Here is a 12,052-nt window from a genome sequence, read left to right on the forward strand (position 1 = left end):
GGCAATTGTCACGGGACAACAGTATGTATTCCTTAATTATACACGCGTGCACCCCCGTTTTCTGTCACAGTACGAGCACCGATATGCCTAATAAGTGTACTGGCAGGCCGTAAGAGCTTTTTCTGACATGTGTGTGGCAATTTTAGCCTTTAAGGGCAATTAAAGACATGCATTCATTTTTTTTGGACTGCCCGATTTTTCGGATGATTTTGTGGCCCCTAGGGAATCCGAAAAATCGGACGTTGACTGTACAACTGACCAGGGCGATGCTTCAAATGATCCATGGGGTGAACGCGTGGCAGAAGGAGGATGAGAGCAGAAAGGACCACGCACTGAGGAATTAACTGGAAAGGAAGCGTGCCACTGCCTCTTTGAAGGAGCTTAAGCTCAAAAAAAGAGAGTGTTGGCTGACGCTGAGATGCAGGTGTCCCTCATTCAAACCAAAATAAACTCTTTAAAGCAGTGAAACCCAACACTGAGATGTTGTTTACGGGCTGAGAGTCTGGACAGTTGAGGTTGACTTTCCAGCTGCTGAGAGAATCTTAGTTGTGACAAAGTTCAGGCCTCATACCGATGAGCTTGCTATCAGTTGATAGAAATAGCTCATATTCAAAAATATTTACTTATGTATGCATCTCCTTTTCATTGGTATTTGCAAATGTTCGACTCAATTTGGAATGGGTTTTACCATTTTTTTTCCCTGTCGCCTGTGTTTTCTTCTTAAATAAAATAGATATTAGTCCTTGCTATTCAAACTGGATTAAGTCATTTTCTTGTTGCAACATGCTTACTAGAGAGTGACAGCATCGAGCAACATGGCGTCAGCCCGTCTTGACATAAAACGAAGTTCTGGCTCATTCAGGGAATTTCGCAAAGGTGCTCAGGGAAAACCTGGAAAACTCGGGGAATTTAGAAATGTCAACTTGGTAGACACCCTGCGTGTGCCAAGTCTAGGTAACGATGATCGTGCTTAGCATCTGTCGAATGCTGTCAAATGCTATGCGAATGACTCTTGAAGACATACCAAGCAGTCTGCACGCCCCAAACATTCTTAAGCAAATGCCCCATTTCATTCCTTTCCGCACTTCCATGAAAAAAGAAAAGCTACAACCAAACTTGCCTTGGTCTTATTACTTGTAGGCTTCATAATGGTTTTGGCCAACAACAAAAAATCACTAGGGTTGAGGATTGGGCGAGTTGGTACTGCATTCTAGAACTGGTACAACGCAACATACAAATGCAGACACAAGCCGAGCCAGCCAGATAAAGGAACAGAGCACTGACTTCCAACTGGTTTATTGGCAAGTTGCACGAAATATATACTTACAAAAAAGCATCGGGACAAGTCGTCACTGTACCTCACAAAACATCACACCGATGGAAGGCTACTCCATCACGAGCCACAGAACACGCAATACTGTTGTGCAAGGTTAAACTGATCAAGAAATCTTGCTTTCTGTGGAGATAGGCAAAAAGATGGCGCGCTAACGCACGTGCTGCCAGCTTTTGCTGTGAGATCAGCTTCAATGATCTCCCGTGTTAGTTGTGATCGGTGCTTTTTTTAGCACTTCACAATAAAAATTCGGTTTACGTCCACAGTCACGACAGTGAATTCCTAAGTGTCCCTGTATAGCCCGGTGCACATTGTAATCATGTTCTTTTAGCCTTTCATTAAGGCAGCGACCAGTTTGACATATGTATCTCTTCCAGCATCATAGTGGCATTCAATAAACAACTCCAACAACGCAAGACTAAAAATGCTTCTTGTGCACAGTTGAACAGACGATAGTGTGTGGCTGGAACGCATCTACGACAGTACAGAGCCTGCGTAGCTTAACCGGCGCAGAAAACACTACTTCCATGTTACCCTTGTGGCCAATCTTTTTTAATCTGTGAGACGTTATGCAAATATGGTATGACTGCCGGCCTCTTCTGATCATTATTTCTTTGTTGGGCTTCTGTGTCACTGTTCTTCTTTAGCTGCTTTAATAGCTTTTCAGCTATGGCCGATAGTTGTGTGGCTGGATACCCGGCACACAAAAGCCGATCAACTTGACCTGCAAAGCTGCGCTGCATGTTATGATGACAGGATTTCCTGAGGGCATTTGTAAGACAAAGATTAGTGATGCTTCACTTGACCAGCTTAGAATGAGCTGAGTTAAATGATAAAAGAGGTTTCCCGCTTCTTGGTTCATACATCCAGCATACATGGTCATGTGAAAGAAGTAAATTGAGGTCTAAAAATCGTAAGCTGTTGTCAGTGGTCATCTCATGGGTGAACACAAGTAGATGAAAGCAACTGTTAAAGGTTTTCACAATTTCGTCTGATGTGGGCTAGAAAGCAGCGTTGCCGCAATCTACGAAGACCAAAAAATAATCTACAAAATGGCATACTTTGACGACACTTCGTTTATCTAGCATGCTTGATAGCAACCGGCCATGATGAGCAAGGTAGATGTCACTTAGGACAGGGGCCAGTTATGTATCTTTTGTATCTTTTAATGACCGGACCTACATTGCATTGTCATTGTGTGCATTGGCTCAGACCACCACCCCTTAAAGGCGGTGGTCCCAGGTTCGAGTCCCGAGGCAGGACGAATTTTTCTTCAACTCTGGGGCTTTTCTTTCGAGGAATCTGTGTGGGTTTCCTTTGTAGCAATGGCCACGAAACGAGTGGATGTCTGATTTTCCCTTTATCAATATATTCAAGATGAGAATATTGTCACGTGGTAGTGACTGTGAAGAAAGCAGCCAAACTGAGAAAGACAAAACTAGCGTTTTACTTGGCGAACTTTTTGTGCCCTCAAAAACAGGCTACACTCAAAGAACAGTGACCACAGCGAACACAGTCGGCGATCGTCAAAAATTTGATGAGTGGGTCAAGCGCGTCGGCTTTTATACATCAGTCGTCGAATGTTCCAGAGTAATCGCTGGGACCCGCGTGTCTTCCGCAAAGTTCTACACCATTCGCGTCACGCGATGAAATCGGATAACACAAGGGTTGGCGACAACAGACAACGGATAGAAGCAGTGATAACATTCGAGAAACTTTTGATACATGCAGGTGCGTCCTGCGCTGTGCGATAACATTTGTTAGGAGGTGAAGCGTGTCGCCCGATAAAGACAAACAAGTACACATGTCAATATATGTGGGATGCGATAATGTGTTGTAACATTTTGCAGCAAATGCATGTTAGTGATATAGGACGGTAATTTTTACTAGAACTCTTGTTACCTTTCTTAAAGACAGGCACTACATTTGCTGTCTTCCAGTCTGCAGGAAGCATACCAGTTGTAAGGGATTGCTTAAATAGGTGTAGCAGAATATTGTGATACTAGTATTGTTTTTTAGTACTTTAGAATTTATACCATGTTGGAGGATGAAGACATTTTAAGGTTATCTATAAGATCGACTACGCCTTTTAATGTGTTAGTGATGGGGGCCATGTACTGGAAATAGAAATCGGGTACCAAAGGTATGGTAGAACTATTAATTTGTATTCCTCGGGGTGCTATGAAAATTCGAATTATACAAAATACGAACTAATGAAAGTCAGAAAAAATTGCTCGGTTAAGGTGTGTATGTAGTCCGAAGTTGCTTGAGCCCGGGCATGCACAAACTATGTCGTGTTGGTAAGAACAACTCTATAGTTTGACGCACTGGCGCAGCCAACATAACCAGACACGGCCAACGCGGTGCGACGTGCCCGACGTTGAGATGGCTCTTGCCCTACCCGCGCATTCATCGTGCCGACTGCACCTAGCCGCAATGCATGGCGTGGTGAAAAGAGGTACCTACACCGATTCACCGATGGTTGCAGACAGCCGTTCAAAGCGGGACGCGGGTTGGGGATTGTTCTGCGCATGCTCCGAAGAGAGCAGCCGACGGCGCGCGCAGTGAAGACATTTTGGCTGGCACAGTGCAAGCGGCGTAGCATGACTGTTTGCAAGTGACACGCGCCAAAAACGTAGGACTATAAACGCGCCTTTGCCCCGCGAAAAGAGAAGTGGTTTGCATTGAGAAAGGCGAGGTTAGCACTATTTTCTGCAGCTCTTGAGGGAGCACGGCTCAGCGCTAACCGAAAGGGGAAAGCAGGAGAAGGGGGTAGGAGAGGAGAAGCGGCGCGGACGCTTACTGCTGGAACAAGAGCTGCGCTCTAAAATGCGCTTGCAAAACGCAGCACAACCCGCTGCGACGTTGGTCTCCATTGTACTCTGGTAGCTGCACTGGCTGCACGCTACCGAGTTCCACTATACATATAGGTGGCATCCACACACGTATCCCAGTGAAGCTTTCCTTTGAGTAATAGCCACAGATCTCAAAGGCTATGCTTTTTGGTACTGCACGCTGTGAGCGCTGATAAATGTCACGACTGCCATGTTTTAGACATGGCAGCCTCCAATATGTCAGATGAAAAAAAGGGGGAAAAAAAAAAGAAACACTAAGCGCCGTGTCCGAGTATTTATTTTGAGCGTCTTCAGAGAGGGTGAGAACAGACCTGCAACAGGAAGCGTTGGCCGTGCCTGGCCAGGCGCAAATGCGTCTCTCTCTCCAGTCATGCCTAAACAAAGGGCTGCAGGAGGAGAGGGCAAAGCTGCGCGGTTCGTGCGGTGACGCCAGCATCGCCAACGTGCTCCTGCGCACAAGCACTCTCGCTATCCACGATGTCATGAAGTTCGAATTATCGGTGGCGGTACGGATTTTAGTGTGAATTTGTGGGACGTGTTACATGCTGCTTTCTATATATTGTTGGACGAACCGCGGCGGCTCCTTCGAATTATCCAAAATTTCAAATTAATGAGTTGTGAATTAACGAGCTTTTACTGTCGTGGACTCTCTTCATTAGTTTCTTTCTTTTAATAACTTAAATTCGGAAAAATTTTCAAGCAGCTGGCTATGTTCCGGTTGTGTGCCTATACGTGGTAGTGTTGTGTGTGCAGTGAGTTCCGTGTGCCCTTGTGTGTGTTGTAGGAGCCCGTGGAGGAGCTGGATCCGGAACAGCTGCTGGACATGGAGGTGGACGGCCGGCTGCACGTGCTCTTCGGAGGCACCAAGGTGCTTCAGCACACCCCCCCTGCCAAGGCCAGCACAGGACTCAGGCGTGAGTTCACTTGATTGCAACAATTACTGTTTTGGATAAGGGTGGTTTCATCCTTTGAAAAGATTTTAGAGAAAGTGATTGATTCCAGATTTGTAAATCACCTCTCAAAGTTCTGGCAGTCTACTAGTACCAACCACCGTGGTTTCTAGCTTACCGAACAACCGGGCCGTGTCAGCTGTCACCTCTCGTGGTCTAGCGTGCTGCTGTGCGTGCGCTCAGGCTGCAAAAGGTGGGGCACTGAGCACTATGCACGCAAGGGAATTGACTATTGCTCTAAGTTAGCCGGGACAGTTTATTTTTCTCCGACGATACTAAGCACTGCACAAATCAGTCCCGGGCCAGCACGGGATCAAAGGGCTCCCACGCCAAAGGTGAAAATACAGAAAAGGGCGCCGCTAGCATGTTGCTGCAAGAGGATGGCTCCCTGCAGGGTGTCTACCAACTGGGAATTCTCAGGGGTTTTGAGTAGTCTGGAAAAACTCAGGAAAAACTCGGGGAATTTGTGCCTCTATCAGGGAAAATTAGCTATAATTTTATCAAAAGGATCGAAAGTTGTGGTAATGTTGGTTTGAGTAACAGACAGGAATCGTAACGAATCGTCTTTGACGCCCTGTCGTTGGCTGGAGGAGTTGCCTGTGTACAGTCAACAACCGACTTTCCGGATGCCCGATAATTTGGGCTGCTTCGTGGCACCACGTATATATGTACACCATAGAGTCAATGTACAGTCGCCGACCGTTTATTCGGACCTCACGGGGACTGCGGAAATGTCTGTAAAACAGGTGTCCTAAAAAGCAGATTAAGGAAAAAAAAGAAGAAATCCTTTATTTCCACGCACTTATTCGGGCTCGGCAGTAGGCTTGAAGAAATCGTGAGTGCGCCATTGCACGCTGCTCCGTTTATGCACAATCAGGTAAGCCTGAATCTCGGAGAGGGTCGTACGGTCACTATAGGCGGCTGAAAGCACAGTCACTGCTTGTGCACGCTCCGCATGCGACGGCAGCGTAGCACATGGTGCGTCATCGTCCGGCGGTGCAGCAGAAACCTGACGAATGATCTCGCCGTCGTCGAGTTCTGCGCATGTCAGTACAGCAGTGTCAGCACCTGTGAAACTGTCAAATGAGACAGTGTTCCGAATCGCAATGCAACCACTGCGCAGGTCTCGGCAGAACATTTTCCGTGTCAGTAGGGAGCACATCGGAAGGCGACAAATCTTAGGTCTCCCGGCACCTGCTTGCCGGCATTCCCCAGCGCAGCCTGCGCGGGCACTGTCGGCACCATTAGACACTTGACGCGATGTTTCCGTACGCCTCGACACAGCACACAAAGCAAACACCACAGTGCCGACACCAGTCCCACAAGCGAAAAACGTGGCCTGCTCGCAGCATCGTGCGCGAAACAAACAAATCAGCTGCTGGATTGTCTTCACATGGCTTACTAAGCTGAAACCGGAACTGCTGTACGGCTACTCTATCGAACCAGGCAGAAACGATGATGATGAGCGGGGATTTCCAGTAGCGCCACTTCGTGGGGCAGCAAGGAGGCTTCGTTCAAAACAAAAATGGTGTTCAGCAAGTCGCACTATGCACCGGTCAGAGTCGGTGCATGGTGCCCTCGATCGAGTTGGCTCAAGGAGTGTCCAAAAAATCAGACGGGAGGTTGCAAGTGTCCGAACTTTCGCCAGTTGTTATACATTACGGTCTATGGGGAGAATGGCGGTGCCGCGAAGCTGATCGAATAATCGGGCATGTCCGTATTTTTTGAGTCTGGAAAATCGGTCGGCGACTGTATCAGAATGTCTGAACTTTTGAACGCAAGAACTCTTCACTGTCCGATTTTCCTGACGTTTTGCCCTGACCGCAGGTCCAAAACGGCATTAATCAAAGCCACCACCGCTGCCATTTTGATTACCTCCCCGCCTCGAACGCGCAGATCCACTGACAGCCGTAGCCACGTAGCACTGCGGCAATGCTAGGCCTAGCTGCTTCCACGTTCGCTATGGAGCTTCTTGCCGTTGGGTGCCGTGTTTTATTGTTGAAAGAATTCGCTGCTGTCAGCAATGGCAGGGACTCCGCCTTTGTGGTTCTCGCGATTGGCTTAGAAGCTTGGAAAGCACGGTGCGTTGCATATTGCCGGTTCTCGAAAGTCAGCTTCGCCTCCATACAGAAATGTTACTTGGTGAAGCCTACGCAAAAGTATTGCAGTGAAGCATAACAAGCATGGGGAGGGACTATTGTCACGGGACACAGTATGAATTCCTTAAATATACATGCGTGCACCCAGTATTTCCTGTCACAGTACGAGCACCGATATGCCTAATACATGTACCGACAAGCCTTCATAGCATTTTCGAATGTGCTTGTGGCGGTTTGAGCCCTTAAGGGCAGTAAATGACATGCATTTATTTTTTCCAACTGGCCGATTTTTCGGACGTTTTCGCGGCCCCTGTAGAGTTCGAAAAATTGGACGTGGACTGTGCAACTGACCAAGAAGATGCTTCAAATGGTCCGTGGGGCGAACGAGTGACGGAAGGAAGACAGGAACAGAAAGGACCTACGCATTGAGGAATTAACGGGAAAGAAAGCGTGCTGCCGCCGTTTTGAAAGAGCTTGAACTCAAAAAACCACGTGTTGGCTGATGCCGAGATGCAGGTGTCCCTCCTCATCCAAACCAAAATGAACTCTTTAAAGCAGGGAAATGCAACACTGAGGCGTCGTGCGCGGGCTGAGAGTATGTCAGGACAGTTGAAGTTGATTTACAAGCTGTTGAGAGAGAATCTCAATTGTGACAAAGTTCGGGCCTCATACCACTGAGCTTGCTCTCAGATGATAGAAATAGCTCACATTCGAAAATATTTGCTTCTGTATGCCTCTCCTTTTAATTCGTATTTGAGAATTTCAGACTCGATTTGCATTTTTTTTCGAAGACACATTGTTTGCTGTGCATTTGGCCGACCCCTCCCTTATTTATTTTACAAGTACTGCCAGCCTTGTTACCAGGCCTTAGGCAGGAGTAGGCATTTGAAAAAACAAGAAACAAATATGAAATAAGGTCAATCAAGATAACAGACACTGAAAAAGAATCTGCATAACAAACAACATAAGAGAAACCTTTCACAGTCGTGATTTGACTGGTAAAAATGAGGGATGAACGCTATGGTTTATTCTCAAAGGGCAGAAATAAAGGATGAAACCGTTAGACATTCGACAGTTGTGGCAGGTAGTGCGTTCCATTCGGAAATCATGCGCAGGAAAAAAGTATTTCTAAATATGTTGGTCCTGCAGGTAAAATCTCTAACCTTTTTGTTGTGATAAGAACGTGTGTAGCGGGGACTAGCCGGTAGAATATATGCTGTTTTATCTATTCCTAATTGATTGCTATACCGTAAGAAGAAAAATTTCATTCTGTCCCGGTAACGCCTTATTGCAAGGTTTTCCACTTCTGCAGCTTGTAGAAGAGATGATGGGGATGTGCGCCAGCTGTACGAATTGAAAATAAACCTGGCTGATTTTCTTTGGACTTTCTCAATTTTAGTAATGTTGGTTTGTTTGTGCGGATACTAGACAATCGCAGCGTATTCTAGAATGGGTCGGATAAATGTTTTATACGCTAAGAGTTTTATTTCAGGTGAAGCATTTCCTATTGATCGCCTTAAAAAGCCTAGTTACTTCATTGCTTTATTATAAATGTATGTTACATGTTCATTCCACCTAAGATCTGTTGTTGTTACTACTCCCAAGTATTTGTACGTGGACATGACTGATAAGGACTGGTTGTTAATGCTATAAGTAGGGGTTAAGGGATTCTTTTTGCAAGTAATGGTCATTGCAACAGTCTTTTTGAGGTTAATACTCATCTGCCATTTCGAGCACCAGGTTTGTATTGTAGACAGCTTGGTGTTTAAAGCTTCCTGATCATTTGAATTGCGTATTTCGTTGTACAAAATGCAGTCATCTGCAAAAAGCTTTATCTTGATGCTTATGTCACTGATGACGTCGTTGATAAAGATAAGAAAGAGGAGCGGCCCTAACGCTGATCCCTGTGGAATGCCCGAGTCTACAGTTGCGGGTGTCGAATCTGCATTGTTGACCTGAACACTTTGTTTGCGTAATGAAAGGTGTGCTGTAATCCAGATAACTAAGGCGTCATTCTTTAAGATGGGTTTTAGTTAAAGAAGTAGTATGGAGTGAGAGACGTGGTCAAATGCTTTCTCAAAATCGAGAAATATTAAGTCTATTTGGCCTTGTCTATCCAAAGCTGTCTCTAAGTCGTGAACTGTTTCTACGAGATGAGTTACAGTAGAAAAACCTCGCCGGAAACCATGTTGTCTTGCGTTGTCGTTAAGAAAGGCAGAAATGTGCTTAAAAATTATGTGTTCGAGGTTTTTGCGTAGTAAAGATATTTGCCTGTATGATGTGAGGAGAGACGGATTCGCTGTTTTTGGTATGGGGATGTCTTTCGCGTACTTCCAGCCGGTTCGAATTTCCGCGCATGACAGTGATTTCTCGAATATTAGCGTTAAATACTGTGAACACTATTTGGCGTACCGTGAAAGAAACGCATTTGGGATTCCATCAGCTCTGGGAGATACTTTAGCGTCGAGGTTGAGCATAAGTGCTAACACACCTTCCTCAGTAATTGTGGCATTACCAATCGGCAGAATGTGTTCATAGCTAGGAAACTGGGCTGATACCTCATCACGCGTAAACACAGAGTAGAAATATCGGTTGAGCGCATCTGCTGTTTCGGCACTGTCGGTTAAAAAGGTATCACCGATACAGAGTTTGGGTGCAGCTTTATTTTTTGGCGATAAGTGCTGCCAGAACTTTCCTGGGGATGAGACAAGAAAATTGTTTAGTGTTATTTTTTTTATAGTATTTTTTTGCTCCCCGCAGGGGCGTCTGCGTCAGCAGGCATTTGGTGTGTTGCGACACCACGGACCCAAGCACACGAGGGTTGGACCCTCCCGCGTGTAGTCGTGCGCGGCTTAGCCGTGTCCGGGGAAAGGGGGATCCTGGAGGTTGAGCTGATGCTGGGTGATCGGACCTTTAAGGCCCCCCGGCGGAGGCAACACACCTCTTTGGCCTCTGCTTCACGTAGACGGCACCCCTGGACTGACCCACCCGGGGGAAATCGGTAGTCGCCTCTTCCTATCTCTCTCTCCTCAAACCTTCGTCTTTATCTCTCACTTTTTTACCTTTCCTGTCTTCTTCTCTCTTCCATTTACTTCCTTTCTCCACGGCGGCAAAGGTTAACCTTGTGTGGATATCCTACCTTGGGTACACCATATTTGGTTATAGTGACGGCGTACGGCTGGCGTCGTGCAGGCTTGGACACAAGCCCTGCCGCGTCCCCTCGTTGGGCTCCGTGGTGGGCGGTCGGCGCTGTTGCCGAACACACACACTTTCCTATGGCAGCTCAAATCTCTGTTGTCCATGATCGGCGTTTCAAAAGATGCCGCACCGAAGTACCATTTCAATTCTCCTTTCGAAGCAACGCTCCATCTTTCCCCAAATATTATGTAGTCCACAGTGAAAGTAACACACCTATTAGAAAGCTTTCTCCATTCCTGGTCGCCAAATGCCTGAAAGATAAAATCGGACAGACATACAAAGCCTCCAAAATGTCTAGCGGGGACCTCCTCCTAGAATTAAATAGTAAAGACCAAGCAGAGAAGCTGTCTGAACTTACCAGTATTGGCGAGGCGACAGTGACTGTTTCAGCCCACAGAACACTCAATACAAGTAGGGGAGTAATATCTGAAGATTTTATTGGATTAAGCGACGAGGAGCTGCTGGAAGGTTTCCAGGAACAAAATGTTACCAAGGTACAGAGAATAGTAATCCGTAGAAACGACCAAGAAATCCCCACCAAACATGTCATACTTACATTTGGTACAAGCGTAATGCCTACCTCTCTGGATGCAGGGTACGTAAAAGTAAACGTCAGACGGTGTTTCAAGTGTCAAAGGTTCGGACATGCTTCAGATGCATGCCGAGGCCAAACAACCTGTGCTAAATGCAGCTCAACTGATCATCAATCTGAAAACTGCACGTTTTCCCCACATTGTACTAACTGTAAAGGAGACCATCCAGCCTACTCGCGGTCTTGCCCATGCTGGAAAAAAGAAAAAGAAGTAATAGCACTAACTGTCAAAGAAAAAATATCGTTCTTTGAAGCCCGAAAACGACTGTCGTACCTTCCGCGACGCAGTTATGCCGATGTGACCCAGGCGGGGGCAGCGTCACAGAGGCTTCCGGAGTCCTCCGAGCCCACGCGCAGTGGTGCCGCAGTGACTCCTCCCGCCCCCGTGGTGAAAGCAGTCAGTACTGCTCCGCCCTCTTCAACAGCCTTGCAGACACCAGTCCCGCAGGGTCCAAAGATCAAGTGAACTCCAAGGCCCGAGACACGTGTCTCGGCGCCAAACTCTCGGTCCTCCAGCGCCTCAGAGAGAGCAATGGAGGTCGAAACAAAAACCCCGGTGTCCTCGACACCGAAGGACAAGCGCTCCCTCGAGCGCGGTAAGAGGGAAAAAATCCCAATAACAACTCAAAATAAGAAGGCGATAACCTAAGGGTTATCGCTCTGTTTGTATCTGCCTTCTTCAGATCCATGTCACCTAACATCTTTCTTATCTCCCATTCACTCGTTAATATCATTTTTTACCTTTCAATTTCATAATGGCTTTCATGATCCATTGGAATTGTAGAGGTCTCATTCATAACTTAGGTGACATAAAAGACCTGTTAATAAACTTCTCTCCTGTAGCCCTGTGCTTACAGGAAACCAACCTAGGCGAAAAACACAAGAACTTTTTAAAAGGTTTCACTGTTGTACGGCGCGACCGTACTCAGGCGAACCGGCTGTCAGGTGGTGTAGCCATTGTTCTGCCAGTTGGTATAGCAGCCAGAGAAATTCCCATTAACACTCACATAGAAGCCGTTGCTGTC

The 12,052-nt window shown here is 46.6% G+C and overlaps 1 protein-coding gene across 3 annotated transcripts in view; it reads left to right on the forward strand.

Annotated features, from left to right (window-relative positions):
• LOC135900796 (endoplasmic reticulum transmembrane helix translocase) overlaps window positions 1–12,052 on the forward strand; it is a 602,974-nt gene that overhangs the window by 115,959 nt on the left and 474,963 nt on the right. For all 3 annotated transcript variants that reach the window (XM_065430378.1, XM_065430377.1, XM_065430379.1), the window contains one exon: window positions 4,973–5,102. In XM_065430378.1, coding sequence (XP_065286450.1) covers window positions 4,973–5,102 — 130 coding nt within the window. The remainder of the gene's footprint in view (window positions 1–4,972; window positions 5,103–12,052) is intronic.

The sequence above is a fragment of the Dermacentor albipictus genome, unplaced genomic scaffold, assembly GCF_038994185.2.
Source record: "Dermacentor albipictus isolate Rhodes 1998 colony unplaced genomic scaffold, USDA_Dalb.pri_finalv2 scaffold_18, whole genome shotgun sequence".
NCBI classification, from domain to species: Eukaryota; Metazoa; Arthropoda; class Arachnida; order Ixodida; family Ixodidae; genus Dermacentor; species Dermacentor albipictus.